Source organism: Muscardinus avellanarius (genome assembly GCF_963383645.1).
Source record: "Muscardinus avellanarius genome assembly, chromosome: 7".
Taxonomy (NCBI): domain Eukaryota; kingdom Metazoa; phylum Chordata; class Mammalia; order Rodentia; family Gliridae; genus Muscardinus; species Muscardinus avellanarius.
In genome coordinates this window covers 65,945,996-65,968,672 of record NC_137793.1, presented here as the reverse complement: position 1 = coordinate 65,968,672, position 22,677 = coordinate 65,945,996, and the positions used below count along the sequence as shown (strand labels likewise).

At 44.3% G+C, this 22,677-nt stretch overlaps 1 protein-coding gene across 1 annotated transcript; it reads right to left on the bottom strand.

Moving 5' to 3' along the window:
* Positions 1–2,562: 2,562 nt before the first annotated feature.
* Positions 2,563–4,045, bottom strand: LOC308265094 (importin subunit alpha-1-like; the record flags this gene model as incomplete). The annotated part of the gene is given in 2 exon segments (XM_080698701.1): positions 2,563–3,048; positions 3,050–4,045. Coding segments are annotated over 2 exon segments (1,482 nt in total).
* Positions 4,046–22,677: the final 18,632 nt, after the last annotated feature.

The following is a 22,677-nucleotide window of genomic DNA, read 5'->3' as shown; positions in this document are numbered from 1 at the left end:
TGTATGTCTACAAAAGTATTTTCTTTATACCACTGTGATGTATGAATACATTGCACCAATAAAAAATAAATTAAAAAAAAAAGCACCGTTCTCGCCCTGTTTCTTTTTTTCCTTCCCCTCGTTTTAATTAACTTAGAAATTCGGTTGTCTGGATGCCGTGTCTCTGACGTCTGTGTGTATGAAATAATAAAACCTTGTATGTTTTGTTTGTCTGTTTCTTTTCCAAGCTGCTTCACAGTTAATGGAAGAGAAAAGCCAAACTGTAGAAAAGGACCAATGTCAGAGCTTTTATTATTACAGAAATGTCAACATTACCAGCAACTCTCTCTGTTTTGGGGCTTTTTAGTGTGACAGATGTTTTCCAGTTGACTTAGGGATTTACAATATTAGGGACAGAAGGTGTTCCAAGAGCAAGCATTGAGCAAATCATTATCTTTACTCGGTTTCTGCCTGTTATATAACATGCAGTGCCGCAGCGCATCAAAACCAGACACCAAAACTTTGCAGACACCCCTTTCGCCTCCGCTTTTCTTTCTTTCAGCATAGGGCTTTGGCTTCTCTCATGGTTTTCACAAAAGGATCATTTTACAGCAAAGCGGGCAGGGGGGGGGGGAGAAGAACCCAGAGGTAGAAATCAAGGTGGAGGATGAATGAAAAAAAAATTTTTTTTTTTTTTGCGGGTCTGGGTATGAAACCCAGGGACGTTCGACCTCTGAGCTACACCCCCTGTCCTTTTTTTATTCTTTATTTTGAAACCGGTCTCACTGAGTTGCAGAGGGCCTCACTAAGTAGCTGAGGCTGGCCGCGAACTGCGATCCTCCAGTCTCAGCCTCCCGAATGCTGGGATTACAAGCGTGCGCCACCACACCCAGCTTGTGAATGAAATTTTTTTGGATGTCTGCGTTTAGCTAAGTTAGTCTAGGTGACCCTGGAGGGGCGTTGCAAGTTTGGGAGCCAGGAGTAGAAGTTCTTGACTTTGGACTGTCCTGGAATATGCATCGGTGAGATTCTTCCACCTACCATTATTTACTTTTGCTCAAATTCACTTTGAAATATTTATTATGAAATGAGAGAAAAATGGACAGCTAATAGGTGTCAGCCACCAAGCTGTGTGTTTTACTTAGTCATTGTCTCCCCTAATTGTTTTGATTAGACATTCATAAAGAATATTTATAAAACACATGTGCTATGTAAAAAATTATAACAGGGTGAACACCTGCATTTGGATTGCTTTCAGATCCCTGGGTCCTCCTGGAGGCCAGCCTCTCCCCACCTCAGACTCAGTCCCTTTCCTGAATTTTGCATTTATTGTTCACTACCCTTCTAAAGCAACTTCCACTTTTTGCCATCTTCTCAAAGAAAATATGGCTTAGTTTTGCATGAAAGACTATAGACAAATGAAATCATGCTGTCTGTAAATTGCATTTTTCATTTAAATAGTTGACCTTGAAATTCATCTACTTTATTGTGTGTCACTGTAATTAATTCCTTTCCACTATTATATGGTATTAAGATGTATGACCCTAGTCAGGTGTGGTGGCGCACACTTGTAATTCCAGTATTTGGGAGGCTGAGACAGGATCACAGTTTGAGTTCAGCCTCAGCTACTATTTAGTGAGGCTCTTTGCAACTCAATGAGACCCTGTTTTAAAATAAAGAATAAAAAATAGGGCTGGAGGTATAGCTCGGAGGTAGAATGCTCCTGGGTTCCACATCCCCAGTACTGCAAAAAAAAAAAAAAAAAAAAAAAAAAGTCAACTCTACCATAATGTGTTTATTCATTCTGATGTAGATAAAAATTTGGATTATGTACATTTTAAAGATAATTATAGCTAGGTGTGGTGGTGCACACTTGTAATCCCATTACTTGGGAGGCTGAGATAGGAGGATCGCAAGTTCAAAGCCTGCCTCTGCAACTTAGCAAGGGTCTTAGCCACACAGTGAGACTCTGTTTCCAAGTAAGAAATAAAATTTGGGCTGAGAGTGTAGTTCAGGGGTAGAATGCCTCTGAGTTCAATCCCCAGTGCCACAAAAAACAAAAGATAATTATAGTCAGGCCTTATGTGATCATTCTTATCTGTGTCCCCTCCTGTACATGTATAGAAGTTACTTGTTTTTTTGGGAGACATCTTAATAGTGTGTTTGCTTACAAAAGACATATATAGTAGATCAGATGCTAATTTAGTCTCTCCAGGTACTCATGGTTGGAAAAACCCAGCCTGGTGGCTCCCTGTGGCCATAACAAAGGAACCACCACTTCCAGTCACTAGAAAGCAAGCAACCCCTCACCTACTGGCCTTGCAAATTCAAATCTATTTTTTTAAGGGTGGAATTGAATCTTTATTTACAGGGCACTGAAAGATACGAAATTCCACATAGAAATAAGAACCCATTTGGAGGACAAGCTTCATACACTTTGGAACTGTTTAAGTATAGTTTTGTTGTAGAAAGTGCTACAATTAACAAACCACATTTAAAAAGAGTCCTTAGTAGAGAAACAGTAAGACAAACTTATACAGATCATAGCATACAACAAACAGCTTCATGCCCGGGCTGTACACTTCAGAAGTTACGGGTCCCAGTAGTCCCATCCTGAACTTGGAAGGCATAGCCTTCAAAGGTAGTTTCTGGCACAACATTTTGATCTTCCTTTTCCTCTACTGAGAAATACTTCTCTATCAAGTTCAATGAGGCCTTGTACACAGACTCGTTTTCATGGTTCTGCAGAGCTTCAATTTTGTCCAAGCCTCCACATTCTTCAATCATTATACTAAGTTTTTCAGTTTCACCCAGTTTCTCAGCAGCCTGGAAGATATTTGAAATGGCATCCAGAATAACCAGAATAATTTTGGTATCTTTTGCAGTTAAAAGTTTCATCAATGGTTCTATTATGCCACAATGAACGAGGTACACAATTTTTTCCACTCTCCCACCACTTACATAGTTGGTCACAGCCCATACAGCCTCCTTCTGTGTCTTGAAGTCTGCCTTAGAGAGAATGCCAACCAGGAATGCCAACCAGGAATGCCAACCACAAATTAGTGTAAATCACTAATTTGTGATTTACAACTTGCTGTATTTGGTCCTGACGGCCAGCTGTGATGTTTGACATTGTCCATGTAGCCTCCTTCTGAATGTTAGTTTTGTGGTGAGTTAGCAAGTTGGGAAAGACAGAAAGTGCTCTTGCATCTATCACAACCTGAGTCTGTTCATCTGTCCCAGTGACAATATTTCCTATGGCTCTCAGTGCGGGAGTCACAATTGGCAAGTCAGTAGCTCCTAGAAGCTTCGCAAGCTGGGGTACAACTCCTGTTTTTACAACCATTTCAATGCACTCATTGGGGCCATCAGTGAGATAGGAAATGGCCCAGCAGGTATCTGCTAGCACTTCTGGGTCATCATGATGCAGGAGACGAACTAAAGTAGGAAGAATCTGCTCAACAGCATCTAACGGGGGTGCAGGATTCTTGTTGCGACAAAGATTTGAAAGTGTCCAGGTAAGATTACGTAAGTAGCCACATGCTAAAGATGACATATCGGGAACTGCAAGAAGAGCCAACAGTGGGTCCACCCCTCCAAATTTGATAACCAAGTCTCGGAAAACGGGACCATCTCCTGCAATGTTTCCTAGAGCCCAGGCAGTTTGTTCACTGATGTGAGCATGAGGAGACACCAGCAGAGAAATAAATGCTGGGATCGCACCTCCATCCACCACAGCCTCGGTCTGTTCTGATGTCTCAGAAGCAATATTAGTGAGTGCCCAGGCAGACTCAAACTGAACGGGACTATACTCATTTCTGCTCAAGAAGGACACAAATTTTGGAATCAAACCAGCCCGGGTTATGTTGTCTATGGGCAGCTGCTTTTCCCTAGAAAGCAGTTTCCTAGCAGCTTGAGTAGCTTGGAGTTGGCTTTCCAAATTGTTATTATTTATGCTTTTGACAGCGTCATCAACAGACCAAGTCACAGTGTCCCGATTGTTGCGGTTTTTCTGTAGTGGAGACGTAGCATCGTCAGGAAATGAGCTTACATTGATGATTCCCATATGTCATGTCTTGCTCCAGGATGGCTGCTTACATGCCATTGTTGGCTTTCCATTAATGTAACAAATACCGGAGATATTCAACTTATAGAGAGAAAAGGTTGATTTTGGTTCACAGTCTTGAAGGTTCCGATCATGACTGAATAGACCCGCTGCCTTTAGGCCTCTGACCTGGAGTCGTGGCGGGAGTGTGTGGTGGAATGAAACTGCTCACCTCATGACTGGGATGTGAAAAAGAGAGGAGAAAGAGGAAGGGGCTGGTCTCAAAGTCCCCTTCAAGGGACCCCGTCCTGTTGGGGGACAGAGTGCTGAAAGGCTGATCACAGGAGTCTGAGGCCACCCCCTGAGCCCTCTGGTGCATGAAGAGCAGCGACCTGCGCTCTGGAGCTCTTGGCCTTGTATTCAGTCTCCTTTCATTGCCCCTTGCTTTGACTACGACTGGTCACGTCCTTAAGTTCTATGCATCTTCTGCCTGATACGCTCCTAGCCGTTTACTCTGCCCAGAAGGACCTCCACCCTCGCTTGTCTTTGAGAAGACTCTGGTGCCTGTTATGCTTTTACGTGGGTTATGGGTTGTGCTTGCCTGATGTGTATTGCTGACGTGGGTTAAAGAGTTCTTGGTATTGCTGTATGATATAAATATGACGCAAAGCTTCATAATAAGCACAACAGGTATTTCCAAGTCTCAGGTTCCCCATGTCCTTCTTTACTGTCTTCTTTTTTCTCGCTCTCCGTTCCTCAGTCCTCTCAGACCCCCAGTGAGGGGTCTCCACACCGTCCCCATGACCCCAAGACCTCCCACCGGGCCTCGCCTCCTGAGAGTGCCAGCCTGGGGCCAAGCCTCTAAAGCATGGGCTGTGGGGCCACTCCAGGCTAGAGCAGCCACCTGAGTGCTTTCTTCTGGTCACCCCAGAAACTCCCTTTGCTTCTCTTTTTTGTTGGATTGCCTGTTTCCCAGATCCAGTGTCTTTTTCTTTGATTCTCTCGTTTTGGTGGGACACATCCTCTAATACCTACTATTTACCTCCCTGAGAGAGGTTGTGCAGGAAATGTTTTGAGATCTTACATGTCTAAAAATGTCTTTATTCTTCCCACACATTTAATTATAGTTTGACTGTATAAAGTTTGGATTGAAAAACATTTTACCTGCTTCATTATCTGCTAGTTTCTAATGTTGCTACTTCTGTTGAAACTCTTTTACCCTCTTTCCCTCACAATGAAATCTTGTAGAATTTTCTTTTATTCTCAGTGGTATAAAATTTCACAGCATATTTTTCTATTTTCATCAGTTGTTCTGGGCTCTCAGAGGGTCTTTGAATCTGGAAACTAATGTCTTTCATCCTGGAAAATTCCAGTAACTTATTTGCTGATTCCTTCTTTTCTATGTAGCAAGTGGAAAGCAACAGTCTATTCAAAATCTTCTGAGCTGTACCTCCTAGCCCTATTTTATTATTTATATATTTATTTTTGAGGTACTGGATGGGACCCAGAGGCATTCTACCTCTGAGTGACACTACCTCCCAGCCCTACTTTTTTTTTTTTTTGTGGGTCTGAGGATGGAACCCAGGGGCATTCGACCTCAGAGTTACATCCCCTGCCCTATTTTTTATTCTTTATTTTGAAACAGGGTCTCACTGAGTTGCAAAGGGTCTCACTAAGTAGCTGAGGCCATACTCGGACCGCAATTCTCCTGTCTCAGCCTCCCAAAGTCTGAGATTACAGCATGCACCACAATGCCCGGCTTTTATTTTTTATTTTGAAACAGGGTCTCACCAAGTGGGCCTTGAACCTGGGATCCTCCTGGTTTTTCTTTTGAGGTACTGGAAATGGAACCCAGGGACATTATACCTTTGAGCTACACTCCTAGCCCTATTGTGTAGTATTTTATTTTATTTTTGTGGTACTGAGGATGGAACCCAGGGGCTTTCTACCTCTGGGCTATACTCCCAGACATATTTTGTACTTTATTTGGAAACAGTGTCTCACTAAGTTGCTGAGAGCCTCAATAAGTAGCTGAGGCTGGCTTCAAACCTGTGTGATCCTCCTGTCTCAGCCTCCCAAGCGCTGGGATTACAAGCATGTACCACCATGCCCAGCTAGTCTGTTCATCCTTCCTTCCTTCCTTCCTTCCTTCCTTCCTTCCTTCCTTCCTTCCTTCCTTTCTCTTTCTTTCTTTCTTTCTTTCTTTCTTTCTTTCTTTCTTTCTTTCTTTCTTTCTTTCTTTCTTTTATTTTTATTTTTATTTTTATTTTTTGCGGTACTGGGGTTCCTGGAAACCCTTCTACCTCCAGGCTATACTCCCAGACCTATTTTATACTTTTTATTTGGAAACAGGGTCTCTTAGCCAGCGCGGCTGGCTTTGAACCTGTGCCATCCTTCTGTCTCCGCCTTCCAAGCGCGGGGATTATGAGCGTGAACCACCACACCCAGCTAGTCCTTTTTAAAAATTTTTAAAAAATATTTTTACTGGTGCATTGTAATCATACATCACATTGGATTACAAGACTTAAGAGAATATACAAGCACACATCATCCAATTAGCCCTCATCCAATCCATATTCCATTCCCTCCCCCTCCCTCGATCCCATGCTTGAAGGGTGATTATCTTTGATTCATTTGTTTACGTACCTCCTGAGTTTAAAAGAGATTCCATCCTCCCCCATCCCATCCCCTCTGATTGGTCACCTTAATTGCTTCACTATAGGGCCCTTTCTATAACTCCACCTCCTCCTGTTACCCCTTTCCTCATAGTTTTGCTAATTAGGGGAAGCATCTGGTTTTTATTTTCTGTGATATTTCTCTGTGCATGCCACATTGCAAGTTCTGGTCCCACTCTTGAAGGCCCCAGTAGTGGCCTGGTCACCCGGAGGATTCTGATCCTGGCCTCGCTGGCTCCAGCACTGGCCTTGCCTAATGGGAAGCCCTGATTCTGGCCGCGCTAGCCCCTGCACTGGCCTAACCCCTCAGCTGGCTCTGATTCTGGCCTTGCCTCATGGCAGGCTCCGATTCTGGTCTTGCTGACCCCGGCACCGGCCTAAACACTTGGCAGGCTCTGATCCTGGCCTCGGTGGCCCCAGCACTGGCTTTGCCTCATGGCAGGCTCCGATGCCAGCCTCGCTGGCCCCGGCACTGGCCTAACCCCTCAGCTGGCTCCGATCCTGGCCTCAGAGGCCTCAATAGCTGCCTTGCCTCACAGCAGGTTCCGATCCTGGCCTTGCTGGCCCCGGCACCGACCTAATCCCTCAGCAGCCTCCAATCCCGGCTTTGGAGGCTCCAGCACCAGCCTTGCCTCACAGCAGGCTCCGATCCTGGCCTCGCTGGCCCTGTCACCAGCCTAACCCCTCGGCAGGCTCCGATCCCAGCCTCGGAGGCCCCGGCACTGGCCTAACCCCTTGGTAGGCTCCTATCCTGGCTTCGGAGGCCCCAGCACTGGCCCTGCCTCATGGCAGGCTCCAATCCTGGCTTTGCTGTCCCTGTCACCAGCCTCACCCCTCAATAGTCTCCGATCCGAGCACCCTCTTCATCCAGCAGGTTGTCCCATGTTCCCGAGGGTACATGGTGGTAGCGTTCTGCCTCTGGGGTTATTTCTTCAAAAGTTCCAGGTGTAATGCATCAGATCTCTGCCTCCCCTGAGTACTGGCCACTGCCATTGCCACTGCCTCCACCATTTCAAATCTTTTCCAAGCTCTTTTTCCACTCTGCATGTTGTCCAGTGTTCCTAAGCATGCGTGACGGTAGCATTCGACGTTTGGGGTAATTTCTCCAGAAGATGAGGTTGGTAGAAACAGATTTCTGTCTCTCCTGAATACAAGTGTCCACCACCATCGTGGCGACCGTTTCCAACACCGCCTTCCTCCTAGGTCTCCGCTAAACTCTCTCTTTACAGGTGATGTCCAGGATTCTTAAGGATGTAGAGAAGAAGCAGTCCTCCTTCGCGGGGAATTTTTCCAAAAGTTTCAGTTCAGTTGGATAAGTTTTGTCTGCATTTCCAGTATCCTGGCAGCCACTGTGGCCATCTTGAACCCTCTCCGATATTTTTCTTTTCTTTTTTCTTTTTCCTTTTTTTTTTTTTTTTTTAAATAAGAGATGACAGTATGTGTGGTTTGAGGAGGTGGTGGGATCAGGCACTCGGTAGCACTGTGACCCGGGCCCGGTTCTTCTGGGGGTCCGGTGTGCCCCACGCGACCCCTGCCCAGGGCCCAGGGCCTTGCGACCCGGGCCCCGTTTTTTCTGGGGGTCTGGTGTGCCCCGTGCGACCCCCACCCGGGGCCCAGGGTCCTGCGGCCTGGGCCCCTGTTCCTCCAGGGGTCTGGTGTGCCCCGCGTGACCCCCGCCCGGGGCCCAGGACCTTGCGACCTGGGCCCCTAGTCCTTTATTTTTTGACTCAGAGTCTCACTGAGTTGCAAAGGGCTTTATTAAGTAGCTGAGGCCATCTGTAAACCGCGATCCTTTGGTCGCCACCTCCTGAATGCTGGGATTACAAGAGTGCACCACCACACCTGGCAATGATACTGTTTAAGCTTCCCAAGTACTGAAATTTCAGGTGTGTGCCACCATACCTGGCTTCAAAATCAGAAGATTGGACCTTTTTTTCTCTTTACCTTTGGCTCTGCTTTTGAGAGATTTCTTCAATGTCAACTTTTTAGTATTGAAGTTTTAATTTTGTCATCATATATTTAATTTCTTAGAACATAGTTATTTTTCCCTTTCAGAAACTGTTTCCTTCAGGTTGTTTTTTGAGGGTTTTATTTTATTTTATATCTTTCATTTGGAGGTTTGCCTCAAATGCCCCAACAGTCCTAATTCTACATATATTTATGAATGAGGTCTCCTCAAAATCCAGTGGAAAGCCAGACATGGGGGAACATGCTTGTAATCCCAGTACTTGGGAGGCTGAGGCGGGAGGATTACAGATTTGCTGCCAGCCTCACTTACTTAGTGAGGCCCTCTGCAACTTAGTGAGACCCTGTTTCAAAAATAAAAAGAATAAAGAATAGGGCTGGGGGTAGAGATTGGAGGTAGAATGCCCCTGGGTTCAATCTCCAGTACTCCCCTCCCCCCAAAAAAAATTCAGTGGAAACTGTGGGCATGAGTGAGGCCTATTAAATGTGAGTTTCACTACAATGATCTGAATGGAGCATTTCTTTCTTTTCTTTTGCAGTACTGGGGACGGAACCTAGGGGCATTCGACCTCCAGGCTATACTCCCAGACCTATTTTATACTTTATTTGGAAACAGGGTCTCTTAAACCAGCTGAGGCTGGCTTCGAACCTGCGTGATCCTCCTGCCTCAGCCTCCCAAGCACAGGGATTACAAGCATGCGCCACCATGCCCGGCTCTAATTTTTATTTTGAAACAGGGTCTTGTTACGTTATTGAGGGTCTGGCTAAGTCGCCAAGGCTGACTTTGAACCTGCGATCCTCCTTTTTCAGTGTCCCAAGTACTAGGATCACAGACAGGCACCACGGTGCCTGGCTTGGTGAATTTCTTCTGATGTCAGTATCTTTAGGTCACTTTAAAAATGAGATCAAATGCCGGGCGTGGTGGCACACGCTTGTAATCCCCACACTTGGGAGGCAGAGACAGGAGGATCACGCAGGTTCGAAGCCATCTGCCTGCGCTGGCTTAGGAGACCCTGTTTCCAAATAAAAAAATGTAAAAAATAGGTCTGGGAGTGTAGCCCGGAGGTAGAAGGGCTTCCAGGAACCCCAGTACCACCAAAAAATAAAAATGAGATCAAATTCTTTTTTTTTTGGTGGTATTGGGGTTTCTGGAAGCCCTTCTACCTCCGGGCTACACTCCCAGACCTATTTTATACTTTTTTATTTGGAAACAGTGTCTCTTAAGCCAGCATGGCTGGCTTCGAACCTGCGCAGTCCTCCTGTCTTCCCCTCCCAAGCGCGGGGATTACAAGCGTGCACCACCACGTCCAGCAAAATGGGATCAAATTCCACACAGAAGACACCCCCAGTGTTTTGTCTAGAGGGTACAAGTCAGGCCGACACTGGCTAGGAAGTCAGTGGAAGTAGGCCTGGGGTGGCAGCGATGCTGGGATCTCAAAGTCAGTCTATAAACCTTCAACAAATCTTCTGCTCATATTCTTAACATGCTCTCTCAACTCTCAGCTGTGCCTAGTATGCCAATGTTCTGCTTCTCCAGAGAGCAAGCCTCTAGCCTTCAGCCTAAGAGGGTGGTGCTGTGCTGTGGGGACAGCGGGCGGGTTTATGTAGACCTTCAGTGGACTTCCAGTCAGACCCTTGTGCTTAGACTTCACTCTCACCCTCAATCCCAAAGGTGCCCGGAGCTGGTTTAGGATTCAGTTCCCAGGTCCTGTAAGTCAGTGGTCCGTCTGCACATACATCTGCTTTCCAGGTCCATTATCATGGTACTCTTGTCTCCATCCTACTTTCTTTGTTCTCTTTATGGTTTGTGTGAGATAGCCTCTGCTATTTCCAAAAACATTCATTAAAGGCCTGCATCTTGAACTAGTCTTAGTTAGCTTTTATTTTTTATTTTTAGCACCATGATCAAAATACCTAACAAGAACAACTTAGAGAGGGAAAGGCTTGTCTGAGCTCATGATTTCAGAAGTTCATTCCAGAGCCGAGCGTGGTGGCGCACGCTTGTAATCCCAGCATTTGGGAGGCTGAGACAGGAGGATCGCGGTTCGAAGACAGCCTCAGCTACTTAGTGAGGCCCTTTGCAACTCAGTGAGACCCTGTTTCAAAACCTGAGGTTGTAGCTCAGAGGCAGAATGCCCCTGGGTTCCATCCCCAGTAACACACACACACACACACACACACACACACACACACACACACACAAAGTTCAGTCTACCATAGTTAGCTGACTTCAAGGAAGACATGACTTGGTAGGATGGAGGGCAGATATTCAACTCATGGTTTCCAGAAGCAGAGGGGCGGGAGGGGAAAGGCGCCAGGGACATATATTGTCCCCAAGGTCACCCCCCCCAGTGACCTACATCCTCCAGTCACGTCTCACCTGCCTACAGTTACCACCAAGTAAGTCCACTCAAATGATTAACCCATCAATAGAGTTATCCATTGATGAGGTTACAGCCCTGATTCAATCATTTCACCTCTGAACATTTATGTATCGCTAATACATGAGCTTTCCTGGGAGACATTCCATAGCCAAATCATAACAACCCTAAAATTTATTGAAATGCAGAAGACACCATGGTAGGGAAGACCGGAAACCATCACTCCAGGCTTACTTCCTTCTGCCCTTCTCTTCAAAACCCTTTACTTTTCTGTTTTACTTTCACAGGTCTCTACTACTCACCAGTTAACCTGGTCATATATTTTGACTAGCTGACTGGTGCAAGTAATACTCAGATTACACAGTACTCATTGCTCCTGAGAATGTAACATGAAGAGCCCCGCACACTGGGTCATCTGCTCAGGTGCTTCCTTTAAGAAGAGTAAATTAGTTGGCTGCGGTAGTGCACACCTGTAATACCAAGTACTTGGGAGGCTGAGATAGGTTTAAGGCCAGTCTCCGCAACTTAGTGAGACCCTATTTCAAAATTATAATTATAATAATAAAGGGCTGGGGGTGTAGCTCAGAGGGAGAATGCCCTTGGGTTCAATCCCTAGTACCTTAAAAATAAAAATTCCAAGGAGAAGTAAATTGTACTGCTCTTTTGAAAACTGTGCTACTGCATATAGTTTGTGTTGTGGGGTGGTAGGGGAGTGGGAAAAATTGTCATTCTTATGTGCTCATTATTTATTGACTGGTTAGCTTTTTAAAGGTGACAGGCATCATTTTTCTTTTCTTGGAAGATGATTTGTTAAGATCATATTTAGCTCATCTGTTTTTGCTGAGGATCCTTAGGGATGACATTTAAGTTAAGTCACTTATAAACCTAGAATTTGAGAGACAGACGGTTCCTGTCCAAATTCTGATGGGATGAGGAGGATTCTGGGAGACCGGAGGGGAGGTAGCTGGCAGTGCACGTCCTGGATGCCTTTCCACACTTCTGCAATCAGATGGTGTGTGTGCAGTTGTAACACCAAACTTTCGCCCATATGGAAGGTGGGTGGGCGCGCACCATATAGGATTGAGTAATGATGACAAAAATTGTGCGAGGGGCTGTGGAGAGGCTGGGGACGGTGGTTTGCCTCCTGAAGATCTCTGCTTCTCATTCATAAAGTTAACATACAATCCAGTTGTTTGGCTTTGATATGCTGAAGGCATCCTTTGTCTTCTCTTCTTGCCTCTTCCAGTTGCTCTTGGGCTTAGTTATAGCTTCTTCTTCTTCTCCTTCTTCTTCTTCTTCTTTTTTTTTTTTGGTGGTACTGGGCTTCCAGTTGCTCTTGGGCTTAGTTATAGCTTCTTCTTCTTCTTCTTCTTCTCCTTCTTCTTCTTTTTTTTTTTTTTGGTGGTACTGGGGTTCCTGGAAGCTCTTCTACCTTTGGGCTACACTCCTAGACTATATATATATTTTAAATTTGGAAACAGGGTCTCTTAAAGCCAGCACAGCTGCCTTCAAACCTGCACAATCTTCCTGTCTCCGCCTCCCAAGTGTGGGGATTACAAGCGTGTGCCACCAGGCCCGGCTAGTTATTGCTTCTAACTGCTGTTTATAACCTATAGGTAGCCAGGCGTGGTGGCGCACGCTTGTAATCCCCGTGCTTGGGAGGCTGAGACAGGAGGATCGCACGGGTTTGAAGCTAGCCTCAGCTACTTAGTGAGGCTCTCAGAAACTTAGTGAGACCTTGTTTCCAAATAAAATATAAGAAAAAAAAAAAGGTCTGGTAGTATAGCCCAGAGGTAGAAAGCCTCTGGGTTCCACCTCCAGTACCACCAAAAAAAAATCTATATCTATATCTATATCTCCTATAGGTAGCCATCCATGGCCAGGCCTTAAAGTGTGCTGTGCATTAAAGTTTTAGAGGCAAACACTTTTTTACTGTGTGTGGAGAAAACTGTGGCTGGTTTTCTCTTTCACCAAGAGTTTGTGATAAGCATGTTACATAAAGATAGAAAAGAACAAAACATATATTATTCCTCCCTGATGTAGCTACCAATGAGTTTTTAATCTAAAGTAATGGTGATGGATCTTGAGTGCTCACACCTGGATGAATCACCGAGCGCTTCCTTCTTAAGGCAATTATGGAAGGAGCATTGCTCACGAATCCCTCTTGCAGAGTGGGAGTATGTGTTTGGAAGAAGCATTTTGAGGAACATGTTGAGGTCAGGATAAGGGACTCCAAATGACAGGGTCAGGAACTAGAAGGCAGCCCAAAGCCTTCTAGAGAGCCTGAGTCCTAATAACTGGAGGACTTTGTTTTTCTGAACACAGAGATGGTCAGATCTAAAGGCACTAGCAATATAAATTTTTCTTAACAATAAAAGGAGAAGAATTTGGTTTCAATTTATTTCGGTTTGTCATTTGGGACATCATTACTGGGTCATCTCTCTATGTTACTCAGCTGTATGACTTCAGCTGATTCAGGGTATACAGTGTATGTTGGGGGCATTGATGATCTCCTTAAGTAAATTTGGCTCGCATATATGTTTTTATTTTTAAATTTTTATTTATTTATTTATTTATTTATTTATTTATTTATTTATTGGTGGTACTGGGGGTGGAACCCAGAGGCTTTCTACTTCCGGGCTATACTCCCAGACCTATTTTATATTTTATTTGGAAACAGGGTCTCACTAAGTTGCTGAGAGCCTCACTAAGTAGCTGAGGCTGGCTTTGAACCTGCGCGGTCCTCCTGTCTCAGTCTCCCAAGCGCGGGGATTACAAGCATGCGCCACCACGCCCGGCTTGCATATATGTTTTTAAAGCATTATTCTCTAAAGAAATTGTTTTGGGTCACTTGAGCTCTTAGATACCCTTCCCTGCCCCCATATTATATACTTATTTTCCCCAGGTACACACAAAGTACTGGAAGAACTCAGAGGATGGAGAGTCATGAATGACCAGAAATGGCTTTATGGAGGCAGGACTTGAGGCACATCTTGAAAGATTGGGAGTGTGTATTAGAGAGCAACTGATAGATGTGGTGATAGGTTGGGTCCCCCTCCCCCACATGACCCCTGGGCGGGGACAGGAGGCGGAACCCTTGAAGCCAGAAGCGGAGATATTGCAAGACTCCAGGTGTCACAAGACTCCAAACATCACAAGGCAGACCCCAGAGGTTGCAAGATACAGATGTTGTGAGAGAATTGGCATGCCTATAAAACATCAGTGCTTCCACCCTGCCACGCAACTCAGCCAGCCAATTGAGATGACGTGCGACTCTCCAAATGCCTGGCTTGTTGGTCCCTTCCCCCATGGCCTGCTGACTCCCCAAGGGTGCCGGGTCCGAATAAAGCAGCAGCTTTTTTTTTTTTTTTCTTTTCTTTTTTTTTATTTATTTTTTTTAATTAATTTATTTTTATTGGTGCACTGTATTCATACATCATATTAGGATACATACTTTTGTAGACATACATGCACACTTTTCCCAGTCAGCCCCCACCCAATCCCCACCCCATTCTCTCCCTATCCCTCCCTCCCATGCTTGGCTTAGTAGTTGACATCTAGTATTATGGCAATTTATCTAAAATTAAAAATGATAATCTCACATAACAGTTTCATTTGTCTGATACCAAGCTTTTGATGACTTAAAGATAACATTTCAATATTTCTTTTTGGTTTCTTTCTTACCAGAGAATCTATTTTTTCTATTTTTTTAGGTGAAACTATCATATATTTATATATTTATTTTTCAGAAAAAAAATCTATCCTAATATGGAATATGGACTCTAGGTACCCAAAACAATCTTGAAAAAGAACAAAGCTAGAAGATATATATTTTCTGATTTCAAACCATATAAAGCTACAATAATTGAAACAGTGTAGTACTATTCTAAAGGCAGATATATAAACCATTGGAGTTAAATAAAAGCCTAGAGCTAAATTCTTCCCTATATTGTCAAGTTATTTTTGACAAGGTTTCCACGAACATTTGGTGGTGGAAATATTAATCTTTTAACTAAATATTGTTAAAAAATAATAATTACATGAAAAAGAATAAAATTGGACCCTTACCTAATCCCATATACAAATATTAACTCAAAATAGATAATAGACCTAAATATAAATCTTAAGACTATAAACTTTTAGGAGAAAATCTGGGTCATTAAACCTCACAACATTGAAATTGGCAGTGATTTCTTGGTTATGATTTCAAAGGCACAGGCAACAGAGGAGTATACAAACTCCCTAAAAAAAAAATTGTATATCCAAAGACAATGTAAACAGAGTTAAGAGTTACTAATAGAATGGGATAAAATATTTCCAAATGCTATATCTGAAGGTGTATTAATATTCCAACTAGGAATCCTAAAAATTAACAACAATAAAGGCAAACAATACCCTTTAGAGATAGGTAAAAGACTAACATAAATAATGAATCTCCACAGATAACCAATCTTAGTTGTTTGTTGGATGGAAAATCTTGTTTCTCTAGTTCTGGAGTGTGTTACCTATTTCTTCTTTGTAGTTAATCTCTTTGAGTATTTTCTCTAGTGCTGGTTTTGAAGACATAAATTCCTTCAGTTTCTGTTTGTCATGGAAGCTTCTAATTTCTCCTTCTAATTTGATAGAAAGTTTTGCTGGGTAGGAAATTTTTGGCTGGAAGTTGTTTTCTTTCAGAGTTTGGAATATGTTACTCCAAGCCCTTCTGGCTCTCATAACTTGGTTTGGGAAGTCTGGAGTGAGTCTAATTGGTTTGTCTCTGAATGTCAGTTGGCCCTTTGTTTTTGTTGCCTTTAAGATTCTCTGCTTGGCTTCCACATTGGTCATTTTGACAATTATGTGGCGTGGGGATCCTCTTCTCCAATCCTGTCTAAAGGGAGTTCTATAAGTTTCCTGGACCTGTGTATCGACCTCTTGCTCTATGTCTGGAAAATTTTCTGCTATTACTTCCTTGAAGAGATTGTTGATCCCTTTGGTTTCACTTTCTTTTCCCTCCTCTATTCCAATTATTCTTAGGTTAGCTCTCTTAAAATGGGCCCATATTTCTTCAATATCAGATTCCTGCTGTCTGATATTTTTTTCTAGATTAGAAACTATGTGTTCATTTTTGGATTGCTCATCTTCTAAGAGCGAGATTCTGTTCTCCATGTGTTCTAATCGGTTGTTTGTGCTTTGAATTGAGGCCTTTACTTCATTAATTGCATCCTTTATCTCTTTTTGGCTCTCTCTGAGTTCTTTTTGAAGCACCTCTATTATTTCTACAGTTATTTTCCTGATTTTATCTTCTAGAAATCTCTGATTTTCTGTTTTATCGGGTTCTGATGTTGTGGGGTTGTGGGCATTTATTGCTCCAGTATTATTCCTCTTTCCCATGATTTCGGATGTTTGTGCCTTCTCTGGGTTCTTCCCTTGGGTCACTATGACTTCACTTAAGGTGCTCTGGATCTCGAGTCAGTAGTATCTCAGACCCCACTACTCCTTTACTGGGTTGTATCACAGAGTCTCCGACCCAGAGAGTCGATAGAGGCTGCTTTAGACTGTGGGGGGTGCCACAGTCTAAAGGTTGCACATTCTCCTATGGTGTGATATCTCTGCCACCGCCCCTCCCCCACTGGGTCAAGTCTCAGGGAGTACAGTACTGGGATTTCTCCTCTGTGGCCCGCAATTTGACTCACTGTTCTTGAGTACGCAGATGTAGCTGTACTGGCCTTGCTGGATTCGGTGCTGCTGCCGCCGGTGGCAATATGGCGCCGCTGCTACGCCCTTTGCTGTGGGGCTGGTGTTTTTCTTCTTGGTTTTGGTTTCCACTCTGAATCCCTGCAGCGTGTGCTGAGCTCGGCCACTGGGAACTTTAGATGCTCTCTGCGCGGAGAAATCCCGCCTGGCTGTTCCGCAGTGGCTCACCTCGGCTTGCTGTAGCCGTCCCGTGAATTCGCTGGCAGTATGGCGCTGCTGCCGCCCCGTCTGCCGCGTCCTCGGGCGATAGGCCAGTTATCTCCTCTGTGGCTCTGTTCTCAGTCCGCTTTCTCTCTGGAGCCTGGTGATTTTTTGTTTCACTGGTGATGGTGTTTTCTGGCTATGAAAGGCGCTGATTTTGTGGTAATGGAGGTTTGTTGTTAGCAGGGCTCTTAAGCCCCGCTTTTCTCGGTCCAAAAGCAGCAGCTTTTGATAACCTGGCTGGTATTTTACCTCCTTTGCAACTCCCTAGCTCCATTTTCAACATTTCATGTGGTTTGGGGGGATGCCAGGTGAGAGGATGACATGAGTCTCAGATCAAGAGTGGAGATATCAAAAAGAGTGGAGAGTGAACCAGTTTGGCCAAATTATGGTGGTGTGTCCAGGCCAATGTTGCAGGAACAGAGAAAGAGAGCACCAAGTGAACTTGGAAGATCGGTTTATTTAACCGTGGAAAAAACAGACTAGCCAGGCTAGGGACAACAGAGTAGCCAGGCTAGGGAAGCAGTCTGGCATTCAGTCCAGAACTGCCACCCAGAACTGAACTTACAAGTGTTTTTTAAAGGCAAAAGGCCCGCACAGGTGACTGAGGGTAGGGGGGAGGCCCAATGTTATTGTCTGACAAGACTGCAACTTTGTCTGGAGTAGGGCTCTGTGTTCCATGATGGGGAAAATGAGGGATAAAAGATGAGTTGCATACAGGAATTAGTGGCTGAGTGCCAACTATCAACTCTCCTGATCACTGCTGGAAACTTTTGATGATTTTAGGACCATAAGAGAAATGGCTTTAGGAGTCCAACCAGAGATGATGTGCAGTGGTGGAGGTAAGCTTAGAAACCAAGTTGTTTGGCCTAAGTGATTCCTAATCAGAGCAATTAAAACTACCCAGGCGGGCAGTCCCACTGCTCAAGATTCTGAGTCAAGAGGTCTGATGTGGGTGCTCAAGTCATTTGTATTTAGAAAAAGCTCTTCAGCTGGGTGTGGTGGTGTACACTTGCAATCTCAGTACTTGAGAGGCTGAGACAGGAAGATTGCATGTTTAAAGCCAGCCTCAACTACTTAGTGAAGCTCCTGGAAACTTAGACCCTGTTTCAAAAAATAGGGTTGGGGGAGTAGCTCCTAAGTAGCATGCCCCTGTGTTCAATCTCCAGGACCTCACCGCAAAACAAAAACAAAACCTCTTTAGTTACTTTTGTTGCATTATTTGGTTAAAAACATCCCAAATGCGAGGTGATTGCAATAGCCCACTTTAAAGTAATAGAACTATATTTTGGGCAGTGGCAGCAGAAATGGGATAGCTGTTGGTAAATATCATATGTTCATAAATATAGGGGCAAGGAATACACAGCTCGACAGCAGGAACAGATTTATTGGGGATAAATCTAGGAAGAGGTACCCAACCTGGAGAGAGTGCACCAAAGTCAGGGGCCCCTGTCTTAGAGACTGGGGCTTTTTATGAGGCATTATGAGGGAGGGACAGTTACACAGTCATGGCTTTCCCGCATTGGTGGTCTCGACAGGGTCTGGACAGGTAGGTTTATGGACTGGTTACGGCCACTTTTCCCTCCACCGCTGGGATTCTCTGTTTTCCACCTCCTCCAGCCAGGCCTCACAGTTCCCACAATAAGAAGGGCTGAATTTGAGAAACTTTGTAAGACAAGAAAAGCCGAACATGAAGAGATATTAGACTGCTCTCTGCTCCAGCATTTGTGATGTTCTAGATTACACCCCAGTATCTGTGTGTGTCTTCTGCATCAGTGTTGCTGGCTCCCCCAACTCCTTTCCTATTGCATCAGCTGCCTTCATAACCCTGTCCAGGAAGCAGTTCCATCAACTACATAGTTCTTTGAGAACTTTGTAGATAATTATTTTTAAAAAGGATATTTTTGCACATTGTTATTTCTGATATTACCTTTATTAATAATGTTGTAAAAGCTATTCTAATTTTGCTGCCTTATTTTTGTTCAGTTCTGCCCTTTAAAGGAGAGCTATAATATATAGAGCAAAGATATTAGAAAAAAAATTCCTGAAGTTTCTATTGCATAGAGATGCGCAGTTTCCATCAACAATGCGGGTCTAATTTGTCCTTGAACATCCTTAGAATAATGGGAGACTCAGAGACAATATTGTTCCCGACAATGCTTAAGATAGCAAGGTACTTCTTGATTTTCAACAAAGTGGATTTAAGTCCTGTTTGGGGACTAGGAAAAAAAAAAAAAAACGGGTTCCATCACAAATCCTTTATGCTGGAGCAGACAATGTTTCATTAAAAGGCAGAGAAAAAGTGCTGATCTAAACCCTTCTTCTTTGGGAAGCTGATTCTTTTTGTCATGGAACAAAGACTGGTAAAAATATTCCCATTTGTAGTCATCAGGGTGGAAAACTTAAATTTGATGCACAAATGTATTTATCATTTGATATTTATATATATATTTTGGCTCCATGATTCAGCATTTTGATCTACCTTTACCATTTTGAAAATGAATCATTTCTTGTTTGTGAAGTAACTTGTTTCTTTGGAATATTTCTTGTTTGTGGCCTCGTTGACTGTGTGGCATTTTCCAAAGGCTCATGTAAGCAAAATCATCTTGGAGGTGACAGGTTTAGAAGCGGGAGCGACTTACCTACATCTGCTAACATTAGCGTCCAAAGGACAGCCCCAACCCCTCACGTGCTGGTTTCTCCAATGTTACAGATTGATAAAGCACAAATTCATATAAATAACCCTCGAAACATATTTTATATCCAGCTCGTGTCGCCTCTCTCAGGTTCCTCTGCTTTCATCTTACCTTTCCAGTCGTGTCTCCCACTGCCCACCAGTCTTGCAGGACTCACCGTTTCCAATCTCTTTCCCACCTCCATGCCTTTGCCCTTTGCCCTTTGCCCCCCCCCCTTTTTTTTACCACCTTTCTGCCCACTTCCCTCAATCAAGATCCTATGTTTCAAGGTCTCTAGCCCAAAACCTTCCAGATGCCTACAGGCATTCATCACAATGTGTAATGAGCAACTATCCTATGCCGGGTGCCAATGTTGTGCTAAAGACAGACAGGACACAGCCCCTTCAGGAAACCTCATTTGTGCTTCCATGGTCTCATAGCAGATATGCTGGGGAATGTACTGGTGATGTCAAAACATAGCACTGTTCTTTTGTTCTTGAAAGTCCCCTGTTCCTGTTTGTTCTGTATCTGCACACGTGTGAATCGATGGCCCCAGGAAGGGTGGAGACAGCCTAGGACAAAGGGACCATGTCTTAGCTTTAAAGTTCAAATTTGATTTAAAAAAAAAAATCCATCTAATCCTTAATCCAGGTATTAGTCTTGAAAGCCAGAACTGTGGAAAGAGGAAAAAGGCCATCAAGAGACTCAGATCTTACATAGCAAGAGCCAGGCTGGGCCTGTGCAGGGAAAAAGGAAAGCTATCCTCCCCCAGTTCAGGGGGGGAGGAATGGGGTAGAAAGGGAGGTTTCCATGGGAGTGACCTGGTCCGCCAGTGGGATCTGAGCCCCCGGGAAGGAAACAGTAACAACCAGGTGACCTAGACTCTGGGAACGTTAGTCAAGCCCTCTGCTTCTCTGGGAGACTGTGAGCCTCTGAGAGCGGCCTGGGTCTGGCCCGATTGCTGTGAGAGCATGGTGTGTGTAGGGATTAAATAGCTCCCAAATCCATATTCATCTGGAACCTCCGAATGTTTCCTTATTTGTAAATATGTAATGTAATTAGTTAAGAATTTTGAGGTGAAGCCACGCTGGATCAGGGGCAGGCCATGGACCTAGTGACTAGTGTCCTTACAAGAGAGAAGAGGATGTGCAGGTAGAGGCAGAGGCTGGAGGCTGTTTCTGAGGCCAGGGGCAGCGAGAGCTGCTAGAAACTGGGAGAGGCCAGACGGGTCCTCCCCTTGAGACTCTGAGGGAACATGGCCCTGCCAGCACTTTGATTTTAGATTTCTAGGCTCCAGAACTGAGAGAATAAATGCCTTCTGCCCGAGCAGCACTCTTTGGTAGCAGCCACATGGAAGCAGGGACCACGTCCTGGTAGCCCTTGCCCCCATGCTGCCTATGGGAATGGAATTTTCAAGGCACAACAAAACATTTTCTGAAGGAGCAGGTGATAGAGAAGACTCGGGGATCCAGGCAAGGGAGGCCAGAGACCCAGGGCTTCAGCACTAGGGGCAAACACAGAGCCTAGATGCTGAGGGAGATCAGCCACACAGAAGTGGGCCTGGCAGTAGGACATCACTGTCCAGATGAGACGAGGGACACCTCTGCTGTGGCCAAGACAGTGTTTGGACCACAGGGCTCATGCCTGATGCCATCACGTAGTATGTTTCCCTCTGTACTCAGTATCATCTTGGGAAGGAAGCGGGTTCTTGGCCAGAGCTCTTTTGGAAAGGGGAAACAGATGTGATGAGGAATTTGTACTTGGAAATGTACCTGGAAGAAATGGTTCTAGCCTAAAAGAGCCTGAGCTGGTTTTTTCATTGAAATTTTAAGATTTGTGGTGTGTGTGTTGTCATTAAGGATTGAGTATGAGATGAGAACGGATACAGAAAACATAGTTATAACTGAAATATAGAGCTGGGCGTGGTGGCTCACGCTTGTAATCCCAGCATTTGGGAGGACGAGACCGTAGGATTGTGGTTCAGCAACTTAGTAAGACCCTGTTTCAAAATAAAGAATAGAAAATAGGGCAGGGGGTGTAGCTCAGAGGTAGAAATAAATAAAGAAACATAGTTATAATGAAAACATAGTTATAATTATTGCCTGCTTGAATTGTAGCATATAAATGCCAAGCACAATTCCAACCCACTCCAAAATATTTATCACGTTCTGTTGTATTTTCTCTCTTGTTTCATCCCCTGAACTGTAGGACCCTTGTGGATCGAGATAATGTTATGCATTTTTGGACCCATCTTTTCATATGTGTCCCCAGGACAAAGATAGTTTGTCTCATTGAATATTTGTGGTATGAATGACAAATTCAAAATTATAAATAATATTTTTTATTTTTCCCCAGTATTTTTTCTTCCAGTTTTATAGCATCTGGGTTTTCTTAGGGCCTTTTGCCTCAAACATGCACACTGCGAGACTGTGCGGCCTGGGGTCAGGAGATAGGATGATGACAGTGGCTCTAATGAAGAGTCTGCATGAGAATTCTCACTGGGACCTTTCCAAGCACCGGGGCTGTAGCGCAGTGGCAGAGTCTCCAGTGCCTGTGAATTTAATGAGGGGTGAAGTTTGGGACACCAGCCCCTACTAGGATCTCTGCTGCTACATAAAAAGTACTTAAAACTCGCACAGTGTAAATTAATTCATTTGTAAATAACCATTCAGACAACCAGGAATTTGACAAGCAGAGGTGTCTGCCAACATATCCTGAGGAATGAGCTATAGTTTTGTACTTTTTCTTTTCTTTTTTTCTTTTTTGGTGGTGCTGGGGTTCTTGGAAGCCCTTCTACCTCCGGGCTACACTCCCAGACCTATTTTATACTTTTTTATTTGGAAACAGGGTCTCTTAAGCCAGCACGGCTAGCTTCGAACCTGCGCAATCCTCCTGTCTCCGCCTCCCAAGGGCGGGGATTACAAGCATGCACCACCACGCCCGGCTGAGTTTTGTACTTTTTCACTTGCTGGCAGCAGTAGGCAACACTTACTTCTTCATAATGACTTGATGGTACTGATTCT